The 26,831-nt window shown below is 44.6% G+C and overlaps 1 protein-coding gene across 1 annotated transcript in view; it reads right to left on the reverse strand.

The window, feature by feature from the left end:
- LOC144474899 (uncharacterized) overlaps positions 1–26,831 on the reverse strand; it is a 75,887-nt gene that overhangs the window by 9,260 nt on the left and 39,796 nt on the right. Inside the window, exons 2-9 of the mRNA XM_078190280.1 lie at positions 16,013–16,149; positions 12,564–12,852; positions 10,736–11,007; positions 8,479–8,631; positions 7,256–7,450; positions 6,023–6,411; positions 5,530–5,766; positions 2,172–2,351 (exon numbers count right to left, since the gene is read on the reverse strand). Of these exons, the coding sequence (XP_078046406.1) occupies positions 2,172–2,351; positions 5,530–5,766; positions 6,023–6,411; positions 7,256–7,450; positions 8,479–8,631; positions 10,736–11,007; positions 12,564–12,852; positions 16,013–16,149 (1,852 nt within the window). The remainder of the gene's footprint in view (positions 1–2,171; positions 2,352–5,529; positions 5,767–6,022; positions 6,412–7,255; positions 7,451–8,478; positions 8,632–10,735; positions 11,008–12,563; positions 12,853–16,012; positions 16,150–26,831) is intronic.

Genomic DNA, 26,831 nt, shown 5'->3' on the forward strand with positions numbered 1-26,831 from the left:
ATACGAGAACGAGACGCTGCGAGGCTTCGAGCCGTTTACAACCACCGCGATCGCGATACGGACGCGAGGACGTCGCCTAAACGAAGACCCTTCGCGAATAAATCACGGCGTTCGCTATGGCAGTCGATAAGACGCTACTTCGAGGACTGTGTCCCACTTTGGGGGAGTTCGAACGGGACAAACGAACAGTCGGCGGCCATTATTGAACTTCAGAGATAAGGAGACGGGACGACGATTGCTCGGCGTTTGGATTATATTTGATTTTTATAGGAAGTTAAATTTTGATAGAACAGATCTTTTAGTAGAATAGATTTTTTAGTACAATACATTTTTTAGTATAATACATTTTTTAATACAATAGATTTTTTAATAGAATAGATTTTTTAACAGGGTGGATCTTTCAATTCGTAGATTTAAACCCGTACATTTGGATTATAATTGATTTTTAAAGGCAGCTAAATTTTAATAGAATAGATTTTTTGATAGAGCAGGTTTTTTAATAGAATAGATTTTTTAATAGTATAGAGTTTTTAATAGAATAGATTTTTCAGTATAGTAGACTTTTTAACAGAGGCAATTTTCTAATAGAACAGACTTTTTAATAGAAGTATAGATAGTAAATAATTTTAAGCACGGTTCCCAGAATCACTATTCGACTACAAAGGGTTAACACCTCACTTTAGGGTTAACACCTCACTACAGGGTTAATTAACTGCTCGTTAACCACATCAAAGAACGGTAAATCGCTTCCAATGGGAGATTGCTAATCCGCGAGGCGACGATATCACTTTGAAAATCGTTTTCACAAGTCGTCGCGCTTCCAAAATTGTCTTTTGTCCAAACATTGCAGGGACAGTGAACGAGTCGGCTGGAAAACGGCCGTTCGAGAGACAAACCGTCTTAGCCCCGGGGCCAGAGTCATTCTCGGAGGAGTTTCCACGATAAAAATCGAGCGACTGCGCGCGAAAAATCGAGAGACTGCACACGAAAAAACATTGATTCTCAGTTTCTTTTTTCCGGTGTCCCGCTCTCTCTCTCTCTGTTTCGTCGCCGAAGGAGGTCGAAAAAAAGAGCGCGCGTAGGATGGAAAAACTGGGAAGACGCGCGCCAGCTCTCCGTCGCGACCCACAAAGGGACTATTTACGGGGCGGCGTTATCGCCACCGCCGTCCTGAACAAAGGGAGACGCTGCTGACGCGCGTCTCATTCGAAATCGTGGAATCGCTCGCGCATAAAGGGTAGGGGCGTTAAAGGGCCCGCCGTTAAAGCACCGCCCCGGACGAGTTTGTCCTCGTTGGATCTTTTATTTTCCTCCGGTACCGGCCGCCGGTAGTTTCGGATCCCGACTACCAACCCCCCTCGCCCCCCCCCCCCCCCCCGCGCGACGGATTCAATCTTTGCGCGTCAATCGGCGAACGCGAATTTTTCCAGCCACCCTCCGGCCTGTCCTTTATTTAATCCGAACCTCTGTGTCTGTTCCTTTTCCGCGGTGTCGTTGAACGGATGCCCGGGACCGTTCACGAATTTATTCGAACCCCTCGAAGCGGTGTAATTTGTTTTATCGTTGTTAGACTGCGGATTACAGAAGCGTTTACTAGCAAATTGAGTAGTGGTAATTTAAAAGGAATTTTATAACGTCGATTTATTGTTCTGAATTTATTAAAATAATTTACCTTGAACTGTTATCAATTGGAAGACTGTTATTAATTATTTATACAGCTGTGGTGATCGAAATAATTGCGAGAAAAATTCTAAGAAGAAGAAACAATTCTTAATACATTTGATTTTATAAAATCATTAATTTTCATTTCTTCCCAACAATAATGTAAAAAACATATTGACACAGTAATTAAGGGTTGAAGAAAGTTATTTAACCTCTATTTCTTCCAATCGATGCGGACAATTTTTACATTGTTTAAAAGTTCTTAATAATTGATTCGAATATCGTACAACGAGACCGTGAAACGAGCTTTCGCGTCCGTTCAGCCGAATAAAAGTTCTACACGAAATCGTGTGTTTCGTTCGCGCGTCTGAAAAGTTGAACCGGGTCACGGCCCCATTTTTCTTTCCGGTGGAACCGAGCGGAGAATTCTGATGACAAGTTCGGAATCTGTTCTCGTGAGAGAGGAAAGTTGATAGAAAAGATATCCGCGGACCGGAAGGATATCTCACCTGATGTTCTTCGAACCGCCCCGGCCGTAAAGGAAGATATCGCGGGGAGCCTGGAATCTACGATCGGGGTAGTGATCCCGATTACGGCTGTAGAAGATCCTCTGGCAGGGCCCGTTCCCGTAAGGATCCCCGTCCTGATGGATATCGACGAACTCGTACAGGGCGCGGAAATTCACTGGCCTGTGGACCAACAACGACAAAAAATTACTCGACGATAAACAAATTTATAAACGATATAAACAATTACCTTAGAGCTTACTATAATATTTAATGAACTGTGTGAAGGCTGCTGTTAACTTAACTATGCGTCGTTATTGCATAGTTCAATCGATTTTGATGAATACATTTTTAATTCGAATAATACATTTGCCAGTAATATTATAAAGAATTACAGGGATCCGTGTTACGAATTATTGTTATTATATATATAACAGTTTAAACAATCATCCTAGAGCTTACTATAATAATTACTGAACTGTCTAAAGGTTGATACTAACTTTACCACGCGTCTTTATCGCATAATTCAATCGATTGTAATAAGTACTAGGTTGGAAACTATGAAACGGGCGTCGCTACTGCAGGAAGACTGAACAAAAACGCCCGTTTCATAGTTTCCAACCATTTTAAATTCGAATATTTGTCAGTAATATTATAAAGAATTACAGGGATACGACGCATTACGAATTATTATTATAATTTTATTTGAAGCTGGTTGACAACAAAAATAAGCCGGATACGTCGGCCCGTTGAAATAAAACTAGGCGGGCGAGAGCGAATCCAGGCAGCCAATTTCTCGTTATTTACCAAACACGTCGATCTAAGCGTTCCTTTTTTTTCCCCCCGCCGGTGATCCAATGGATCGCGAAGAGGGAACGGATTGAATATAAATTCAGAGAAAATTTGCTCGCGGGACTGGGCTCACGTGAAATCGATACAGAACGTTACAAGCGAAGAATGCGAACGGTTTTATGGCGCACGAGGAGCAATATCTGCCGCACTTGCACGTTTTCGTTTCGTACCCCGCCCCTTATACCCCCTTACCCCCCTTTCCCTCTCTCCACCCCCCTCTTATCCACGACGCGTCTGATATCAGTTATTTATAAGAAGCGATTTCTCCTGGAGAACCGTGCGGGAGAACGGAAGTCGCGGAAATTCCGCGGCACGGTCGCTTAAAACGGGAAATATCAGTCGAGGAAATATTTCCAGGATACCGGTGCCACTTTCACCCCTTTACCCGTACCACCGCAGTTCGAAGTTAATGCGCGTTGTACGCCTTTTAAAAATTTATGCGATTTCTTGATTTCTTGATTTCGAGAACTCGAGAACTCGAGAAATTTGAATTATCGGCCGCGGCGTTGTACCGGCCGCCATTTTGGATTACGTACGCTCGCATCAATTCACGTATGTCCGAGAGATAATTCCATTGTTATTCGCGGAATCGGTTAAACTTCGATGAAGCGAAGTTTCATTGTTCTAAACTCGCTGGTGAAACGATAAATAAATTATTGAAACCGAGAGCTTCTATTGGTTATTATTGATAAGTATTTAAATTACTAGGATACCTTCTGTGTCGACAACACTTGCGACGATATTAAAATTAATATACCACCTAAATTAATGACTGTTCTTTAATATAAATAGGTTAATACTTTTTTTAAATAAAAATACATGGCTCCGTTTAGAGATACAATAATGATCTTCGTCCCTACACATGTCTACCTACGAGAAAAATAGCCTAATCGGAGCGTACCTCTGTTAAAGACATTTTATTTCATTTATAAATTTGATAAAAACGACGTGTATTGTTATCAATATTAATATTAGTCTTTTTTAATAGGCGTTTACGGGTTGCATAACATCGTTAAAAAGTGATACAGCGCCATTTAGAAACTTCTTGGTTCAGCGGCATCGTCGCGCGATCGGGAAAGGGTTGCTCCGAAGAAGAACAAAACCGAAATAAGAGAAGCATTGATCGCGCATATCGCCTCCGATGCTTCCGTAATTATACCCTACAGAGGCCTGGCTCGCCGGCCGTTCCTTCACCTCCGTAGCCTCCGCGGAGAGGTTATTTACACCCTTTCTGCTGATTATTATTTACAGGGGCGCGGGGGTGTTGAAGCGTGGCAGATCCGACACAGGAGAACAACGGAACGCGGATGCGTCACACGGTCTACTTAATCCTTTACACCTGACGCGACCGTCCTGCCCCAGCCTTTATCGAGCCCCGGCCAGGGCCCCCCCGGTCGGCAATTATTTCTTGATCGGCGGAGCTTCCCCCTTTACGTCGAATTAAAAAGCGAGCCCTCTCGAGCGATTAAAATATACTCGGCGGAAAGCACGAACTACGCTCGCGACGCGATCGAAACGCTGAACAAAAAGGACGCGGCCCGTTGTTACGACGTGGCCCTAATTAGGTAGTCGCGCAACGAAATCGTTGTCGTCCGACCGGCAGCAACCGGGCTAACGAAATTATGGTCGCGTCGAAACCGACGGCGCGTGACACGCGATAACGTTGCATTTGTCGCACGCGCGATTCGAATGTTCCATGGACGGAAGAAATAATGTGCTGATCCGATTATTCGTTTGGCGAAGGTCTTATTTGTCGAATAAATGGATGGAAAGCTGTAGAGTTTGTATATTAATGGAAAAAGGTGCTTCGGTGTGTATATTATAAAATAAATTATCACTTTTAACTGGTGGTAAGGGTAGTAAAATTTTTAGAATTTTACTGTCGTATATAATTATTAAATAGCGTCGTCAACCCAAGATGGTGGATGTTTATTCTGACTGATCAGTATTGAAATCGTTCGCTCGACTATTTAATTTATAAAATAAATTACATATCTTAACCAAGTAATGTCCAAGGGTTACCACCGTGGCGATATTTTAGATCTTTCAACTACATCGGTTCTCGCTAACGAAAGAGTAGAATCGTTCGGCCAATCAGACATGGGAAATAATTGGCAGAGTCCTCGGTCGTCGTACGCAACAGGGAAAATCTCGGCGGCCCGTCTCCAGCGTTTGTTATTCGAGCCCGATTTCCCGGCACCAAAAATTCGCTGGATCGATTAGCCCATCACGGAGCGCGTCCTCATCAGCCGGGAAACATGGCGGCGTATCGTGCGTTAACGAGCGACCGTTCGCCGGGCAATAAAAGCTCGTTTTCCCCGACGATCCTCCGGGTCTCTTTGCATCGGAGAGAAAACACGACGCAACGGTTTCGTCGATCGATGCGCACGAATGGAACGCGGCACGCGAGCCTCGGATACACAGTGTGTGTCCGGTAATTGAAACGGAACCTGGCGCTTCTTTTTTTCCCCCTCTTTTCATTGGCGTCGTTTGCGTCGGCCATACTCGCCTGAGTGCCGTCGACTCGACCATCCTCATCTCGATGGTCAACGTGTTGCCGCTCGAGACGAAGCTCTCGCCCAGCGAACACGGTCGGCTTGTGTTCTGCAGGATCGCGTGGTCGCAGGTCTTCGGCACCTTGTCCTTGCAGTACCGGGCCAGGAGGGTCGTGTTGCCGGCTGGTCGACCCACCAGGAGCCGCGAGGGCTCGTTCGACTTGTCCGCTCGCTTCGCCTGCTCCTTCTCGCTGCAGAAGAAAAAATTTCACGAGAGATTACTGTGCAACGTTCGACTCGAGCTTCTCTTCTTTTCTGGAAAAGAGGAGCAGCTTTCTTTAAAAAAAGAAGAGGAGTTATATTCTAAAAGAATTCAAGATGGCGGCCGGACCGCTGGAAACTAAGCGGAGGTGAAAGCAATCGGCAGCAGCGTCGATGGGAAAGGGGGAACGCGAGTCTAAACAGGGCCTGGACGACGAGCAATTAATCAAAGGCGGTTCAACGGACCAGGAGGGGTCGTTGCACCCGTAGAGCGGCATCATCTCGCCGTCCCACACCATCAGGGTCGTCGAGCAGTCCTCGTCGGCGGTGGACAGGCTGGTGCCCACGTGAAACTTGAGGATGGACAGCCAGACGCGGAACTGCGGCTGCGGCGGCCTCGGCGCCGGCCTCCTCCACACGGTTCCCGGCCTCTGTTCCGGAAACTTGGGCAAAGGTCGCGGTGGCGTCGGGCTAGGCATCGCTGGTCCCGCCCCGCGGAGATGGTACAGGCAGGTGCTGTTCCTTGGCAGCGAGTGCTGAGGCGAGGCGAGCATACCGCCGCTGTTACCTTGCAGCCAGAACTCGCAGTGTTTGTTCTTCGCGTAGGTGGACGAGTCTACGTCGACGAACTTCACCTGAAAGGACAAATTGCATTGGAGGATACGAAGAAAGAGTTTCTGGGCCGGACGTTGTCTCGAGTAGAGCGCCGAGAGCGATCAAGTCGCGCCGAGAGCGATTAAGCCACGCCTACTTTGAATAAAAGAGATTTTAAGGGCTTCGATGCTGTTTATTCTAAGACCAGCATTGCGGAAAGGCTAAAATATAAAATATATTTATATTATAGTTAAATATTTAAATGGGGGTTATTTAAATATATCTATGAGAAAAATAAATATGTAATATGACTATTTTATTATTATTTTAATTATGGAGTTAATTTAAGGCAGATTTAATACGCGTGCTTTATAGCGACCAGAAGATTGCACGACGTCGTTCGCCTCGCAGCATTGCGCTGTAGAGCAAACAGCAGGAGTCATTCGTGTCTGACACAGTTCTCCGCAGACCCGACTTCGCCTGCAAAGGATCGATTCCTCGGGCAACGTCCCCGCGTGTCATTTACCGGCCGGAATCAATCGTCGAGGGAAGAAATTGAAAAGAGTAACGATTCTTAAACACTAAAACAGCTCGGACGTTAAAGAGAAGCTCTCGACGCGGGCCGAGAGCTATTACAGCCGCCAGGACGTTCCCGGTTCGCCCTGAAAAATGGCCACGGAGCTCTCGAGCTATCCATTTAAATGCGATCCGGGAACAGGCCGTACTTTACCTCGGCAAGGTGTAAAGCACAATGTTCCTCGGCTCTCTCTACCCTTCTCTTTCTCTCCCTATACTTCTCTTTCTCTCTCTCTCTCTCTCGCTCTCTCCTCCGCCCGTTCTCGTTCTCTCTCCCCTACTGAATGTTTGAAGAGAATTACCACGTACTTGCACTTCTAATTGAAAGCCGTGGAGCGAGTGCGGAGGCGTGGGCTGCAGGAACGTGCCGTAAGGAGATGTAGTGAACTCGACGAGGATCTCCGTGCCGCTGCTGGTGGCCTCTGGCACCGGTTCCCCGCCCCCGCAGAATTTCAGAATCACCGGATCCCTGGTCGTGTAGCCGTCGTACACGGTCACGTAGTCCTGCGGGTCACGGAATCTCTCTTTTCTCGGTTTCACGGCTCGACCCCTCCCCCTACCCCTCCTCCTCCCTTGCCCCGGACTCTCGTTTCAGACATTACAACCCGGACCTTCGACTCGGTAATTCCCGCGTACCGCTTTAAACTTGCCGCCCGTGTCCCGGGTCAAGCAAGATGGCCGCCGTGTCAATAAGACCCCCGTCGATTTCCCCGTTTCGCGCGAACAGAGCGGGCGAATAATTTCGGCGGTGTAGGGAATAAGAAACGTTCACTGGAGCTGAAGAGATTGATCGTGATATTTTTAGGAATAATTGAGGTTTACGTCTGATTGGAGACTTTAAAAACTCAAAGCGAGAGTCGTTCAAAATGGCGCGCGGTGTATTGAGATGCTTGTCTTTGGGATATGGTTGAATAAATTACGTTTTTGTGTTATTATTAATATAGCGATACGTTATTAGAAAATAAATTGCATCGTGAAATGGTGTAATATTCGGTATTCCGAGCGAGCATAATCAACAGGATGCAGCGACGTCCTCGATTTTCGTCTCCGGTTCGGCGCGCCGCGCGGCCCCGTGATCGACAAGTGTTCGTGCAGCCGGCCACGGGGCAGCCCGGAAAGAGGTTTATCGACGCTGTCTGTTAATTTTGAACGATCGAAACGTCGCATGGAACCTTTCCATTCCACTTTACGAAGCCGCCACCGCGTTATCCGCGCTAACCAACGGCACCGCGGCCTGCCAATAAATCGGTCTTATCGCCGTAGACCACACGGGCCGAGCCCGCGCGCGGCTTTTCATCCGAATTTAGTTGGCGCGGATCGGTAAATATGCGACCGCGGGCTTTCCGCGCGCGGATTCCTGATTTAAGAAGCCGGCGGAATTATCATGCGAAGCAACGGGAGGGGGGGAGAGGAGGGCTCGGGTTTTATCGGCGCGACGGTCACGTACGATCGTTCCCCCCCCCCCCCTCCTGCCCGCCTCGCGGCTATTTATACCGGTTAATCCAATTTTCGCGGATACTTCTGTCTCGTACCTGCACCACGTCGCAGTCCTTCCAGAGGCGAAGCTCGCGGGGCGAGGACTCCACCTGGGTGGCTGGCCGTGCCCTTATGGCCACCAATTGGCCCCGGGGCTGTTTCACCGAAATTAAGGCGTGTTTCCCGGCCGGTATATCGGGCTGCCTCACCTGGAACACACGCGGCCAACGAGAATGAAACCGCCCACGCAATTGCCGCGTCTCCCATTTCGATAACGGCGCCGCCATTTTGCATAACAATGTTGGAAAATTGTAGAACCGTCCGCTGAAATTCCCCCCCCCCCCATGCTCGACGACCACGTTTCGGAATTAAAGAGCACCGCGGGGGCGAAAACAGTGTCCGACGCGAATGCTAATCCGCGCGAAAATCAAATTTTCAATCCTCTTGAAACCGAACGATTGTTTGCCTTCGGGTTCCTAAGGGGATGAAGTAATTTCCAGCGTACACATGGATTACCTATAATCTCTAGAAACGATTCACCAAAGCTGTGAAAATAGCAGATGTCATTAATCCAGTTCTCGTTTTCGGAGATGTAAAATAATATAGGCCCTAAATAAAATTTCGCCGACAGGCTAATTGTCCTGAAGCGTTCGTCGCAGCATCCAGCAACGGATCGGAGAATTCCGCTCGGGGAGCCGTGCCGAATCGAATTACTTCTGGATCAAAGACTGCCACGATATACATACTACGTCGATTCAAAGCAGCCTCTTTAGGGCTAAGTATATGTCGGTCAACGTTGGGTACAGGATCGCTGCTGTTGGCCTCTTTCGCCGGTCTCCTTTGCGACCCGCAACGCTAACCGTAACCGTTTCCGGTCGGCGGCTCTTAATTATCGGCGCCCGTTTGACCGATCGCCTCTCGTTTTCACGGGCCCCTGGGTCCGCGGCGGCTCTCCGTACGGATCCCGCACACGCGTGCCACGCCGCCTGGAACCGGCGCTCGCCCAAAACCGACATCGAAGTGTATTTAGTGGCGCGCCGTCCGGCCGCAAGAATAATGGTGCACGGGGACCGCCGTCGACGTCACGACGCAACGCTGCCTCGTAAATTTCCAGAGGAATGCCGGAGTGCTGCACGCTGCTACGAATCCTCCGCGCTAACCCACGGATACGACCGTTCAATTTGCTACACCCGTGGTTCTGGCGTAGACGCATGGCCGCTCTCTACGAAGCACAAGTTTATCAATGGAACTCGACGAATCTCCGCTTTCCAGGACCACGGTCCCCGTGTTTTAAGGTCTTTGGATAATCCGAGACTAGTTTCACTGACTCTTAGATAAGGCGAGATCCAATGGGTGCTTCTCCAAGTAACCTAATTTCGTGACAACAATTTTTATCCACTGTGGATGCAGATCAGAGATTATTGCGGACATTTATAGAGGAAATTGTTTGGGGTACTTAGAAGGAAGATTCTACTTGCTGCTCGGGGGGGTAGGTTCCAATATGGCGACCCCATGTGAGGATAATAGAATTTGTGATAAAAATTCGGAATTTAATTTTATTCATTGAAATTATGGAGGATTTTTAGAGATCATTTTTCTGAAGAATTCTGTAAGCTTGGAACATTGGAGAAGAAGATTTGACTCGATGTCTAGGGGAGGCGAATCCCAATATGGTCGTCCATCGCGACTTTCGACATTCCGTCATTTCTTTCGGAACAGACTTAACCTACAAAAAATGCAAATCTGTCGCTTAATGCTCCTATTCTACAACATCGATTTCAAACGGACCAGGAAATACTCTCTGCCATTTCAACCCTTAACCAGACTATCTTTCACAGCAGATATTTAGTAAAAGCAAGTATAAAGTCTACGAGAACTAAATAAATATTTAGAAGAATAATAATCCGAAATATCACGGAACCATAGTCCGGTTTAGGGTAATAAGGGGTATAAGGCAGTCGCGAGAACTATCGTCTCGAGGCATTCGTAATTCCACACCGTTCTTCGAACTTCACCGAAACTTCGGATCCCACTTCGTCGCCGACATTGTTCAGTTTCGTGGTTCGGCGAACCGTCCGGCATATTCGTCTCGCATCACGCGGAATATCCCGCGAAACCGCGCCGCAAGAGAGAGGAATCGCGTCGCGAAAGAAGCTCGAGTTTATCCGTAAGCTGTCGCGGCTCAGGCATAATCCCCCGGGTCGGCATCGCGAAAAATTCCGCAGCGTCGCGGTTATCCGTCGCCGATGTTCCATATTTATGATGGCCGACGCCGCCGCGAAGTTTCGGTCCCCCCCTCCCCGCGGGACTTACCGCGTAGTAGCAGGTGAGATTCCGCGGGTACAATCCGGGAAAGTTCGGCGACTGGAGCCTGCACTTCTTCCGGTCGCAGCCGTGGAATATCCGGGAGCAATAGGTCCCGGATATCAGGTCCCCGAGGTATTGCTCCGTGTCGGGCTTCGTGGTGGTCGCCGGCAGCTCCACCATCTGCGCCGGCATCTCCATAGAGCTGTTGGCGTACTCGCTGGTGCCCGGCGACGTCGTCACCTCCGTCGGCGCCGGCGCGACCGTCGTGTGCATCATACCTGCAAACGGAATATTAATTCTCGTTTGATGCTCGCCGCCGAAGCGAAACCATCTTGCGAGGAAAGCCTCCCGATTGGTGCTCTAGATTAAGCGGATTTTATCTGTTAACTACGTCGAGGATAATAGGGAGAGAATTTACTGTTTATTCAGAGGTTTATTTATCTTATTAGAAGGAATGGCTGGGCAAGGTAGAGAGAAAGAGAGAAGAAAGGGCAGAGGAGAGAGCTTCATTATTTAGGGTAAGAGGCCAAAGATAAATCAAAGGCATAGCAGGTGTAATAGAGGAAGATGGTAGAAACAGATTTTAGTCAGTAGATATAAGAGATAATAGTGTGAATGAGAATGTATATAATGAATGAAAGGTTAAGATAGCAATGTACAGTTAGGTTTTTGTAAACCGAGTCCAATTTCTTGGCCGCGAGGCTGAAAATAAATATTATTATTCTTAACCTCTTGCACTAGGAAGTGTCGGACTCGTAACAGAGATTTAAAATTGAATTATATTTATTAGTCAAGGTTATGTCAAAATGATGTCAAAGTTAAAATGCATAAGTAATTGTAGACGAAGATATAAATTAAATAAAAATTCTACCCTCCATTTGGAGAAATTATTAAGAGCCAGTCAAGGTAGCTGTTGAAGAAATCATAGCGCAAGGGGTAAAATCCAATTTCGAAATTAGAATTATAATAATTATTAAAATTGGCTCGTGGTATGAAGGTACCATTTTTTAAACCTCGCACGGTCAGCTGATCGAGGGCGCGGAAAGATAAAAGCAATCCTCGAGCGACTTTCGAGACTTTACCCCGTAGGGGTGTCTTCCCTCCATAAGAGCGCGCGGTGCGAAACAATTTTTCAAACTTCGTACCGTCAAGCTCGACGCTCTGAACTTGCCGCGAATGAAAACACATAAAAGCAACCCTCGAGAGACTTTCGAGACGTCACGAGGGGGAGGCTTCCCTCCATAAGGGCGCGGCATTTTCTTTCAACTTCGCACAGCGAAGCTGCGAATCCGCGAGAAGGTGACAGACGGAAGCGTTCCCGGGAACTTTTCGGATATCATACAGAGGGAGAAATGTCCCCCATAATCTCAAGACTGCTTTTTGGATACTTTGTACAGTCTTTCGCGAAATTACGAGCGCGTAAAAGAGAAGCGCGACTTTATTCGCCACTTCGCGGGAGAAGCGATGGAGATATGAGCGAGGAGACTTTTAGAGACTTTTATTCTCTATGGGCGATCTCCCTCCGCAGGATCGCGTCGCGGCGAACGCTTTTTCGACAGTTTGTACAGCGTCGCGAACTGCAAAGTTACGGGGACGGTAACAAAGAGCGGCGGCAACTTCGGTTTTATGATGGAAAAGTCGCGCGAAAGGAGAAGGACTCGCCGTAAGATGATCGCGTAAAGCGCGCGAAGTCCACGGTCTAACAGTCGAGATTGGATTTGCTCGAAGAGGAAGGGGGCAGACGTTCCCCATGACTTCCTCTTTCGGATCGAAGAGCGTTCGTCGATCGGAGACAGATCGTTCCGTCGTTGAAAGAGATCGTCGCGGTACCTACCGACGAACGGATTCCCGTAGCGCACCACCGCGTCCGACTTCCTGATCATCTTGTACGCCATCCGGAAGTCGAAATTGTATCCCGTCTGATCCTTGCTCAGCCTGAGCAGCTTCAACGATATGGAGGCCGTCGGCGTCTCGCTGTAGTAGATCGCCGGGCCCAAGGACGTTCCGCACCAGAGGCCGCCGACGTCCGGACGTTCCGCCTCCGAAATTTGCAGGGAACCGTCCGGGCAACCCTCCGCGGTGAACGACACGAATTTCCCTAGGGTGAAGCTGTCGAACGTCAACTGAAATCACCAGAAAACATGCCACGGTCACCGGGAACACGACGATCATGTTCGCCTGATCGTTACGCTTCGTCGACGCGTTATCGTTGGATTAAATGCTATTTAATTATTAACTAATACTCGGTTTATTACTCTCGACTCGGAGCTTATGGTTTAATTTTTTACAATATTTATAACTTCGACGAATTCGCTGGCAGAATTATTTTTAGTTTTCAAATGTAGAGCAACCCCTAGGGGTGGACGATGACCCCATGAAATTTTTAATTTATTTAGAAACGTGCTAATAATGTTAAAATATATTCTGTAATTTATAGTATATCGCATGCATGTTTTAACGCAACTCCACAGTGTTATTTACGCTGTAAACAGAAGGGGTTGTTCGATAGTTAATTTAGACTGCGGATTTGTGCTCATTTATGCTATTTGCATGCTTTTATAATACGAACATTGAAACGCAAATATTAAATGGAGATATAAACGGATATTAATAACGTGTCTGTTGCACTTAACCATCTCGATTCTGTTCCTCCTCCCGATTTATGAAAATTGATAAGCGCGGTCTCCCGCGGCCTACTTACACCGCTATGAATATTTAAAACAGTTTAACAAGAGGAGAGCTGTAAATTTCCCGTGCATTATGTCGCGTGCCGCTATAAAATACAATATAAAATTCATTATCGCCGTCCCCGTGAAAAATGCACGCGTGCGTGCACGTTAATAAGCTCAGAAAGAGCTACCTTTTTTTTTTTTTATACAACAATTTCCAGCGATAAAGGTTCAGCGTAATAAAAAAGTTTCGAATATATTCTGTTTAGTTATTCGAAGTTCGTCGGAGTAATTTTTAATTTTTCTGTCGGTCGACGCAGTTACGGGGAAACAGAGGGGTGGGGAGGGGTGTCTGCCACTGACAGTTTTTCCGGGACGCGTTTAAACACAGTATTAAACAAAAGTTTTGTTAAACGAAGTTCACGGTTTAGCGCGGAATAGAGTTAACACGTTAGGCAAACAATCGAGACGAAAAATCGCCGGGAAATGCTTTGGGAGGAAAAGGAAATATTGTTTCGCGACAAACATCCAATATGGCTGCCGCGTACGTAGACGACGATCGAATTGCTGGTCAGGTTATGTCGGGATCTAGAAACGAATTTTTATGTCGAACAAATCGGATTCTACTGACAGACGATTGATGGATCACTGTAGTTCTATTTAATTTTTTTTCTAACCTTAATTTTGTCCACGTTTCGATTATTTCATTGGCTAAGAACGAGCTACGTTATTTTAGGGAGAAATATTTCTTGGCACTCAGTGACATCAGTATGTCAGATTTCTTGACATCAGTATATTAATATTTAATAAAATAAATTTAGTAATATACTTAATGAAATATTGAGTAAAATATTTAATAAAACTGTTCTTTGCAATCAAAGGGACAGAAATGTTTCAGATTCTTCTAATATAATAAACAGCAAATTAAAAACTATCTCTGAGACAAATAATCTAAAATTTAAAAATAACCGAGCATCGTCTAAAAAATGATCGACCTTCTCTTACTACATAAAACCGTATAATAATTAATAACAATTTTAAATTTTCCTCCCGCGACGTTTTGTTCTTACCGCGCAGTGAATTAAGCAATTTTTTAGAAAATCATCGCGTCCATTAAACGTTTAACAGCGAAATTGGTCTTCGGCTGGCTGCGATTAAAGTATCGACAGCTCTCTCTTCAATAATTACCGGGAGCCCGCAAACACGAGAAACGGGCGAGGCGAGCGTGTGCGGTTTTAGTTACCCAGATGAAACATAGAGAGAAAGAGAGAGAGAAAGAGAGAGAGAGAGAGAGACACGGTGTTTCGCGAGCCGATTCCCCGTCGGCTTTGATAAAGAGAAAAAGCCGGTTTCAGGGTGTATAAATAATTTGGCAGTGGCCCGGCTCGCGGGCAACTTTCATTTCGCGGCGAAAACTTTTCGGGCACGAACCTCTCTATCCGCGGGTGCCCCGGCCATATGCGTTATTAAAAATTCCGTCGTTGATCCTTGTTCGACTGCCAAACTGAGCTCTTACCCCCCGCATCGGAACAGCCATTTTTATCGGCGCAACACCGATAACCATTTAACGCTTCCCAATCGCAGCCGGATTGCTCCGTTCCGCGCTCGCGAGCGCTTTATTTCGCCGCTGGCCGATCTCTGGGCCACCGTGCTGACTATAAAAATTATTCGTTGCACGACGCGATATTCTACGACTCGCTTGTTGTTATTAACATTTTATTGAATGGTAGCCCCTGGATCGGCTTTTACCCCTATCGGCAGCCTGGGAATCGATTAACATGACAACTAATTATTCTATATTTATTATTGAGGTATTATTATACAGTTTTTAAACATTAGGTACCTTTAGCCTGTGGATCGGCTTTTACCTTTAATGTGGATAATTTTTACCCTTATTGACAGTCTGTCAGTCGATTATTATGGAAAGCAATAATTTGGTATTTATTATTGAGACATTATTATATAATTTTATAAATGTTAGGTACCTTTCGTGACTAATAGAATAAATAAAATAAATAAAATAGACAAGATAAATATTGCTTAATACCGATGTGTGAAAGTATAAAAATGTTCTCAGTCGAATTATCGATGGCGCAGGCAATAAATAATAAATATATACACTATATAAAACAAAATATTCTCTTGATATTTTAGACAATTCTTTAGGAATCCTTTTTACGACGCGCAAGCCTACGTAATCGAGAAATGATCAGAAGCCGCGAAGATTTTGAAGAATCTTTAATATTCGAGCAGGCTCAAAGCGCAAAGCGCCCGAGGCTAAATAGGTTCTCCCTTTGATAAACTCCGTTATTTTTCTTGATTAAAAATTAGATTGCCCCGCGCGCCCTTCCACCGCACGCGTACAGACACTTTAATAAACTCGGAAAGTGAACGAGGAAATCCAATGAATTTTCTTGTCTCGCAACGAATCCCGTCGAATTAAAATATTTAAAAAATTACCACCCCTTTTACTGAAAGACTCGCGCAGCTTACTGAAGCGCGGTGTCCTGCGAGTCCGCGATTTCTCCGTTTCCGGCTCGTTAAACGAGCCCCGTGGAAAATTTACGACGATTCGATTTCTTTTTCGTACGAGAATCCTCGCCGAGAGATTCACCTGAACGATGTCGCCGAAGTCGCCGCCCGGCGCGCTGAAGGTGAGCTTGCAATAGTAAGGCACCTTGTCCTGCTTCGGTCGATGAAGCTCCAGGTCGTAGGTTTTCCCCACGTCGCCGTAGTACGTTTTGTTGCAGGCTGCAACAAGAGAGAAAAGGGGCTCTTTTCAGTTTCAATCTCTTAGGGGGCCGCGGCTGCCTCTCTATCAAGAGTATCGCTCTACCCTGAAATCAGAGTTCGCCTTCCAACGGCGGCCGCAGAGAGCGAAAGAGACGGTCGAGTTATTCTTTCACATTTTTTCGGAAAAGGATATGCGACGTCGCTCGATTTTCTCGAGCTCAAAGAAACCGATCGCTTTAATGCTCTCCCCCGGTACAATTTACCTTGTTACCTTCGTGAAACGTCGCATTCTGGTTACTCGAAGCCATCCAGAATTCCGTCGTTCATGGATCGCTAAGACTTTATGCCAATTCGCTTTACTTATGCCAATTCGAATTTTTATGGATCCGTATTCACGGAAATATCGACAAGTCATTTTTATTAATATTAATATTTCGAAGTCGGATCTGTTTGGACCTCGAGTATAAATAGGGTTGCTTGACGCACGCGTTTAATGGCATACATTTTTAATTGGAAAAGTTCACTGTCGGTCCCGAGTCGAGCTGTAGTAACTTTCATTTTGTCCTTCTCAATTTAATTAATAACGTCGCTATTTTATTTCGCTATTTGTACTGCATACTTTCGGATATAAAAGTCAACTTGGGCATTACTTTATTAAATTATATTAATTGGTAACGTTTACCTTTGGTCATTACCGTTAAGATTGATTCATATATTTCTATTATCTTATGGTACATTATTTATTTATTAGAGGTTATTATTAAGCTATATTGTTAAAAAGAATTATTAAAAGTAAAACTTATTATTAAAGCTGAAGCTTGTTAAAAGTGAAACTTATTATTAAAATTAAAGCTTATTAATAAAAACTTATAATTGAAACTAAAGCTTATTAATAAAAGCTTATTATTAAAATTAAAGCTTAATAATAAAAACTATTATTAAAGCTAAAGCTTATTCAAAGTAAAACTTATTATTAAAGCTAAATCTTATTCAAAGTAAAACTTATTATTAAAACTAAAGCTTATTAATAGTAAAACTATTATTAATCCTACAGCTTATCAATAAAAACTATAATTAATCCCTAGAAAGTCCGAAAGGATCGATGAACGTCCGTCCGAGCGATCACCCGACGATCACCGCGATATTTTCAGCTCGGCTGAAACGAATCTTGGAAGCGCAGGTGCCTCCGCGAGATAAATCAAATATTTTTAATATCTTGAAACCGCCGGGCGGCCCTCCCTTCGGTCTCTTCAGAACGAAAACCCCTGTGTTCTGAATTTTTCAGAACACCCTCGACGCGTTACGTACCGACGTGTAACATCATCTCCGAGGAGCGCCGCGCGCACGAGGCAAATTTTCGAGTGGCCAGAACCGCGCGCTGTTCTCCACCTCGGACTCGAAAGACACACAATCTCCTAATGCACTCTGCCCGTGGACGTCTCCCCGCTAAAAAATTAATAGCCGGACTACCCGGATAAAAGGCGACGCGATATTTCAGCCACCGTGCTCGCGGTACCGTCTCCGCTAAATCAACGATCTAATCGCCGCGGTCGCTCCTCTATAATCTGTACCGTAGGCGGCTTTGAACATTTCGTACGATTAGATAATACTTTTGTGATAATAGTCGCGGTTTAAATTAGTATTAAACGTCTATGCTAGAGTTTAGACTTTTATAAGAGAGATGTATTTTATTCTATATTTTAGTAAGAGAGGTTTAAAAGAAAATTGAGTTGTAGTTAATTAATAGTTAGTTAATTATTATTATAGAACTATTGTAATTGAAATTTATTATATTTATAGTAGATGATATTGCTTCTGTTTAAAATTAATTGTTTTATATTTCTATTAAAAATAGATTATTGATTGAAATTCTGAGAACACAGAGGACTGTCTTCAAAAAATTTGGAACTAAGGCATGATTTCAATTACCTTCCATTTAATAATAATCTCAAATTTCAACTATTTTCTATCTAACAATAATTAAATATTCCAACTATCTTCTACCTGATATTAATTAAAAATTCCAACTACCAACTAGCTTCCATTTAATAATAATCTCAAATTTCAACTACCTGCTATCTAACAATAATTAAAAAATTTCAAATACCTTCTATTTAATATTAATTAAAAATTCCAACTATCTTCTATCTAACAATAATTGCGTTTCATTCAACAATAATTTTTAACAGCAACCAAAACACGAAGCGATTCGCAAAAGACGAATTTCTCTCAAGAAGCCGTCATTTCGCCAGTATCGTAGCCGCGTGGATCGCATGGATCATCGATCACTATACCAAAGACACCGAGAGAGCACGTTCTCCGGAATAGTTCCACGCAGCAGATTCAATTGTTCCCCAATAAAAGACAGGGCGCGCGGGATTCCGATCGCCGGTTACCCAACGTCGTTCTCGCGCGTCGGATCGCTGGGACAATGATCGACGAAGGGCTGCTCAGCGATTCCATCGATCGCCCCGGGGCAACCGGCGAAGGAATCGTCCCGCACGGAACTTGTCGCGTCTGTTTGCGCAAGTTTAATGGCCGGGGCCGCGAAAAAGCGCGCGCGATCGCGCGACGGAGAAGAGCGAGGTCGCCGCGGGGGGTGTCCGTGCCCGCCGGCGCTCCCGTTTTCATTGTGCACGGTGTATCGATCACGTGTTTATCGAGGGTAATCATCGAACGCTTGGATATCGGAGGCTCCCTCGGCAACTCCGCTAATTCACGGTAAATACCCGTATCGTTTTTGAAAGCTGTCCAACTGTCGACCGACAGGAGGGGGTGGAGGAGGCTCGACGGCACCCTCCTCCCCCCGCGACCCATTTTCGAAAGCCCGGCCACGCCGCCCTCCTTCGCGATCGCTTCCGGTCGTCGAACCCGTTCGCCGGGATATACTAATTATCCCCCCGTTGTCGTCTTTATCGCGCGATAATTGACCGTAAACGTTAATGGCGGCGGTATATTCGACCGTGATTTCGTTATTCGAACACTTTATTGTCATAAATTGCCTGCCGATAATCACCGGTATGCACTCCCCCCCCCCCCTACTTCCACCCGTGTTTTACGCGCGACGAGTTGTTTCCTCGGTGTTTGATCTCTCCGCGTTTAACGCGAAATCGATCCGCTTTCGAAACTGTTGACTCCGCTGGTTTTTAACACATCGCGCTATAATCGCGGGCCAGAGTCGCGATAAAGATTTCGTCTAAGATTCTACTGAATATGAATATTATTAATTTCTTCTGAATCGATTCTTTCTTCGAAATAAATAATACAATTTCGTCTAATTATATGAATATTATTAATTTCTTCTGAATCGATTCTTTCTTCTAAATAAATAATATAATATCGTCTAATTATATGAATATTATTAATTTCTTCTAAATCGAGATAAAAGTGATTTCTTCTGTTATTAAAATATAGAAACGAAAGTGAATAAAGACAATAAAAGAAACAAAAGTCGTCGCTAATAACCGCAAGTGTAGTTGATGCGACGTAAAATACTTAAAAAAAGAAAAAGAAACAAAAATTGTCTCTGATCCTATTAGAGAAATTATTAAGGATGAATAAGTGGTAGTTAACATAGTGAAAAAGACCCGTGACGAAGATTTCTAGTAACAAGCTATTAAGTATAAATATTCATCCGTTTCCTTAAATAGGAATAAAATTTTATTCCCTCGTGATTAATATTTAAATATTCGATGCAAGACGCAAGTTCGCGATAAATATAAAACTCGACGCTGAACAAGTAGACACGGAACAGAACGGACGTCGAACGTTTAATATTTCAACAGACCGCTACCCGAGAAGCTAAGACGGATCCACGATGGATCCGGCGCGACCGCAAACGGTGAAATCGCGGATCGGTTTCAAAAGGTGTCCGAATCGGCGAGGCTGGCCCGATCGAGTTGCTTTGGCTTCGTATCGCATGCTCTCTCCGTGCAGAATCACATTGTACAGGACGGCTTGATTACAACGCCGGTTCGCTGTGGGGCTTCAAGGGCTCATCACGGACGGCAAGGGGCGAGAGAGAGGGAGAGAGAAGGGAGAACGGGGGTGTCGGTGTATATACGACGCATTGGATCGCGATGGGGGTGAATAGATCGGCAACACAATGCACGCTATTTCCAGGCATCGGCTGGGTCTCTCGCTCCTAATCAGAATCCCAGTTTGCCCGGCTAATAGCACCCCCGAAAATCTGACTATCTTGACCCGAGGCAGCCCGAACCCGGCCCGAACACGGCACGACTCGCTACGTAATTCGACGGCAATTTTCGCCGCGCGTTTCGATCTGCATACAGATTGCAGCCTTCGCCGCTCGGATAAAAACGCGGCAGGTTATTCCGTTTTAGGTGGGAGAAAGAAAGTCGTTTTCATTCGTTCGGGCACCTCGTGGCGCCCTCTGCTCGGCCGCACGTTCGAAGTTAGCCTGGTTTCGGGGCGACCAGGATCGCCGGACCAACACGTTCCGGCCGTTTCTTATGCTCTTTACCTTCAATTTACGGTTAATGCGATGGTTTTTCCACGTTCGCGGAATCCACCGGGGTTCTTTTCGGTAATAGACCGGGCTCAATGGGTCTTGTTAGCTTTGGCTGGCGTGCGGTCACGAGATTAGGGCGACCACCGCGGGGTCCAATCGATACGGCGCGCGAAACTGCTCGACGAGTTTTCCACGCGATTTTTCAGCAATCGTGTTTCTTTCTTCATCCGACGATTTGATCGGCAGAATTAAATCTTGATTTTGTGGACGGAAAAATTGTCCGACAATTAGTGTAAAAAGTATGGCATCAGTGACACGCGATTAGGAGACGATGGTCGATGAATTGGAGAATACTGTTCCATTGTTTTCAAATTATTAAATTCATTGACAGAAGAAATATATATTAATTTAATTCCTGCTTAGCGCGATCAAGGCAAACAATTTTTATTTCATACCAAAATCCATTATTTACTCACTAGAATAATCTAACTCATTAACACATATATTTCGTTAATTAATAGTTTGCATAAATCAAAAATAATATAACAACCTTCTGAAATCCATCCAAGTATTTCCAAAATTCTTATATCTCAATACTAGCTATTAAAACACACACTATATAATTTCTTTACGTTTTACTTTTATATTATATATCATTTTTGTTCTTCTTTTTAATATACTCCGAACTATGTACATTAACTTCATGTAACTCAAAGGAGTTTTATTAGCCCTAATAATAATATAACTGATGACTTTTTTAAGGGGTTGGTTCACAAATAAATTTTCTCAACCCTTATTTGCAGCTTAAAGAAAAAATAATCTATCATTTTACACAGCAAGAATTCGAAGCAACCCCTCAGTTCTATTTTAATTTTTCTAATTAATTTCATCGAACCATCTATTATAATTTAAGTTCGAATTAAGACGTCGAAATAAAGCGATCAACCATTCAAGTTTTCGGAAAATCAAGGAAGAGTTATAGCCTCGCCTAAACGGGGTAGATGCTCCCAGTGACACAGTGGCGGTCGCGTTCGTTCTTATCGTTATCGCCGGGCCACCCGTTTTCTTTTATTCAGCAAGAAAGGCAGATAGCGCGGCAGAACGGTTTCGCGATCCGTGATTTAAGATTTCCAACACGCGGCGGGGGTGCAACCGCCGCGGTAATCGTCCGCGCGATAAAACGGCGCCCGCCGCGAGAAGTCCATATTTTATTGCCTAATAAAATATAAGAACGGCGGAGGAGGGGGGGGGGGGGGGGGGGGGGGGGAGAGACTCCGTTGGGGGTGGCTCGGTCACCTGTCGGCGATTTATTGCGCCGGATACGAGAGCCGGTGGCTGCGGCTCTGCGGAATCGGCTAAATACTTAACCAAAGGGAACGGTATGACCGATTGCCTCTGGAAAACCCCGGGAAAAGTCCGCAGTTCGCTTTTCCGTCCACGGAAAATCGTGGCCCCCATGATTCACGATGTTCTGAGATTAATCTACAACCGGACCGTAAAATAAATTCCGCGTTTAACCGATTCCTACGGATTTAAAACAAACCGTACAACGTTCTCCTTCGATTTTTCTAACGCGTGATCCACGTGATCTAAGATTTTTAATTTATCTTACATTTTACACGATATAAATAAATATACGATTCACTCGCGGAGATTCGGCGAAACGATACGCAACCGAAGAAACGATCGCGTCCCATCGAACGCGGAGGAATTATTTATCCGCGTTCGATTTACAAGCCGACCGTAAACTAAATTTTCGAATTTAATCGTTCCGACTCGATTCCATTTTTCCCGCTGTAATTTATGGTTATATTTCGCGGGCGCGCGCGCGATCGTCGAACTTTAGTTGGAAAAGCGCGCGCAAAATGAAACGATTATATCATTTCGGCTGTATCATAAAGCAGAGCGGTGTTTTAATTGACAAATATATGTTGGCGCGATTGAATTTTAGCAAGTAAATATACGCGGAGGAATGCACGGGAGTTTCGGTAAATAAATGTTACGGGGAAGGGATCGATCGAGTTTTAGTTGGCAAATATGTATCGGTATGATTAAATTTTCGCAGTCGAAAATCCACGTCGACGCGATTAAATTCCGGTAAATAGCTGTCGGATTATTAAACGATTTAATATCGTTAGATAAATGAGCGCAGCTGAGATCGAATCTTTACGGTTTTGTGAAACGCGGCGTTCGCTGTAAGTTGGTCGATTATGGTGCTGTTTACCGATAGCTGTTAACCCCTTGCACTATTACAACGAGTTAGACTCGTGATACAGATTCCGTGCAAGATCTACTTATTAATTAAATTAATAAATTATGAATTTCTTCTATATCGAAATGAAAATAAATTCGTCTGTTATCAAAGCTTGGAAACAAAAATACATATAGACAATGAAAGAAAGAGAGACTATCTAAACCTTTTATTAGAAATATTAAGGATAAATAAGTGCTGATCAACGCGGCGTGAAGGGGATCGCAGTGCAAGGGGTTAAGGTTATAGTTCAGAAAAGAAATAAAAATACTTATTTATATATTTGTCTTGAGAACAGTGTCTTTTCGTGTTTAGTGGATAGTAAATGCTATATAAAAGCGAGAGTGGCGTAACAATAATCCATTATTAATATTTAATAATCGAGAGTGATGAGAGGAAGCTTCTTTTTTCTTTTCAAAAGCGAGAGCGTCGTAAGAATAAATTACTAAATATTGAACAAGGATGAAAGAACGTCTCATTTATAATATTTTATTATATACTTTTTTAATATTTTTTTATCGTCCTTTATTAATATTTAATAATCGAGTGAGATGAGAGGAAGCCTCTTTTTTCTTTTCAAAACCGAGAGTGTCGTAAGAGTTAATTACTAAATATTGAACAAGGATGATAGAACGTCTCTTTTTTCTTCTCGTCGAATAATCGCGAGCCTCGAGTTGCGGCCGAGAAGGCGGTCGGCTCACCGGGGCATTGACAAAGGCCCGCAATTCCTCAGGAATCCTCGAGGACGCGGCCGGACGCATCCGCGCGGCGCGCCAGCCGCGGGAGTAGTTGATGCCGGCCATTAGTCAGCCGCGGGGTAAGTCAGTCATTAGAAAGCGGATCCGCGGAGGAAACGCCGTTCCGAAGGCGACGAACGGTTCTCGGGAGGACGAGTAATTTCACGTAACAGATGCACCCGGTGAATTCGTAATACCTGGCCGGCATCGCGTATCGGTTTCCAATACCGAATCCTGTCATTAAACTTAACGACGACGTATATTGAATTACGGCCGGCGCTGAGCCGAGCCGAGCCGAGCCGCTCGGTTCTCCCGATTCTTGAATCCTACGTTTCGGGGACAGGTGGACTCTCATCATCACCTGGACACCTTTATATTTTTCTTTACCCGAGTTAAAGTCAGCGATTGATACGATTAAAGGTTCTTTAATAGCTCGATGACAGTGATGGGTTATTTCTGAGCAGGATCTTTTTTTAAATTTCTTTTTTATTATTGCTGTGGTATGGTAATTTAGCTTGAGACAAATGAGACTTGCTATCGCATAATTATCGCAAAATAAAATGCTATCACATTTGTTCTTCGACTAAGTTGGACTGGGAGAACGATATTTAAAGCAGTCGCATATCGCCACCTGTCGACGTTAACCCTTCGACATACCATCTTCTTCACAGTTACAGTATTTAGAAATATTTTCTAAATATAGTAAAACATTCAAAAATCAGCTGATCAGAATTTTATTTCAATTTTAAAGAATAGAATAAGTGCTTTAAATGGAAGTAATATTCTATTTCGATATTTTTAATACCCATTTATTAGCGAATATATAGGAATACAACTATCACTCTCTTCTTCTAATAAATTATTTGAAATTGAAACGGCTTCGTCCAATTCTCTCAGAGCTCTAAATCCCTGAAACCGCGTCTCGCATCGTCGATATTCCTGTTACCCAGCGCCGTGGCGGTATCAAGACAACCAAATCTCGTACTTTCAACGAACACCATACACGTCGGAACTTAATTATTCCGAGCCGGGAGCAACTCGAAAGTTTCGACAGTGTGCCCGGCCAGTTCTTAGACCGGCAAACGGCCGCGGGCTGCGAAAAGAACGGGTCGAGGTTTTATCCGCGTGCGGCACGATTCGGCGAAACTGAACGCCCGCTTATCGGACCGGAAGCTCGTACATACTCCGGGCGAGAGAGAGAGAGAGAGAGAGAGGGAGAGGAAGAGAGAGATAGGATAGAGACTGAGAAAAGGAGGCAGAGAGACGGAGAGCAAGAGAGAGAGAGAGAGAGAGAGAGAGAGAGAGAGAGATAGGATAGAGACACTGAGAAAAGGAGGCAGAGAGAGGGAGAGCAAGAGAGAGAGAGAGGGAGAGAGAGAGATATATAGGATAGAGACACTGAGAAAAGGAGAGCAAGAGAGAGAGAGAGAGAGAGTGGTAGATACAAAAGTAGAGATAGAGACAGAAATAGAGATAAAAATAGAGATAGAGATATAGAGAGACAGAGATAGAGAGAGACAGAGATATAAATATAGAGACGGAGAGAGAGAGAGAGAGAGACAGTGAGACAGAGAGAGAAAGAGAGAGGGAGAGAAGGAAGTGGTAAGGGAATAGAGGCGGAGACGAACGACTAGATAAGTGGAGATAAAGGAGAACGTGTAGCGACTGAATAAAACGTGTCGCGTTTCCCGCCGCGGCACGGTTCGTTTCACCGTGCGCTCGTTCCAAGAAAACCGGCCGCCATTTTGAACCGTGGCCCCGGTCAAAGCGTACCGTGGAAACCTCTCCGTTTTCCACAGTTTTCGAGGAGCGATTGCGGCCGCGGGCGAGCTAATTTCTCGATCCCCGGAGATCAAGGATTAAGCAGCTTCGGCCATTTCCTGTTCCCCAGACCGCCACTGGCCAAGTCTCGGCGAGATGAGGTCGTTGCAAAAAAAAGCGCCGGAACTTGGAGAAGCTAAGACTCGCGATATGAGATCCCTTTTGTTCTGCGAAAGTCGGGTCGCGAATTGTATCGATTCTTTATTGTCTTGGAAAGCTGAGATCGTATCTGGGGAAGATAGTGATAGTTATGCTTTGCAGATTTGTTGTAGGTTTGTTGTATTGTTATGTTATATTATTTTGTTGCTTAAGCTAGGGTGAATTTGTTCTTTAGTTTGCTGGAGTTTGTAGTTAATAGGTAATTGATACATTATTATATCAATTACCTTATATTATTACATATTATATATTATTATAACAGATACTTTATTATATCAATTATTATTATTGATATATTCTATTCAATAACCATAATTGATGACTGAAAGGTCTTCAACTCGTTGCACTCAAGGGACGACTCCACGGCGTCTTTAAAATTTTGGTAAACGTAAAAACGATTAAAACGTAACAAAATTATTTTTATAGATATTAAAGCTTAGATTTAAAAAAGTTCTCGAATATGTAATTGTTATATTAGTCACGAGATTCAATTCCATATTCATAGAATGAATTCTGTTATAGAAAATAGAAATACTATAAGCAGAAAAATTATTTTAGCTTACCAATTGAAATAGTTTCAAGTGCACAGGGTTAATAACACCAAAATCATTTTGCAAATAACATAACAATTTTCATTGGCGCCACAGAGTCACCAGAAAAATTATCTTAACTCTCCAGTTGAAATGGCTTCGAATGCAAAGGGTTAAGAACACCAAAATTATATTAGAAATGTCATAATAATTTTTATTGGCGCCACAGAGTCACCACTCTAAAAATTAGAGTTAAACCCTGCTAAGAATATTCGCGGACAAATCGCGCAGAGGTTTAAAAAAAATGACTGAGTCCTCCAAAAAAGCTTTTCGAATCGCTCTGAATATCGCAGCGACTAAATACCTCGGGGGTAGTTCGCACCCCCTCGGGTTACAGTTTGATCGTACGGAGTCGCGAGGCCAAGGGAGAAGGAACGGTCTCGCCGCAGTTTCAGTTTGTGTTCGAACCGGTGGAAGTTGCAGCGGCCGATCCGAGGGAACCGGAAGTCAAACGATCCCAGATGTTTCGCGGAGGGGTGGTGGGCCTCTGACCGCGATCAAATCGGCTGCTCCCTCCTCGCCCCCCTCCCTCGCCGTAGACGACGCTCCGAGAATGATATTTCTTTTCTATTCTAGCGGGAAGCCGCAAAAAGCACTCCGCTTGATAGGATCGCACGGCGTCCGCCATTGGCTTCCCTCGCGGCGGACATCTCTCTAGCAAATGGATCCTC

This window comes from Augochlora pura, chromosome 9 (assembly GCF_028453695.1).
Source record: "Augochlora pura isolate Apur16 chromosome 9, APUR_v2.2.1, whole genome shotgun sequence".
NCBI lineage: Eukaryota > Metazoa > Arthropoda > Insecta > Hymenoptera > Halictidae > Augochlora > Augochlora pura.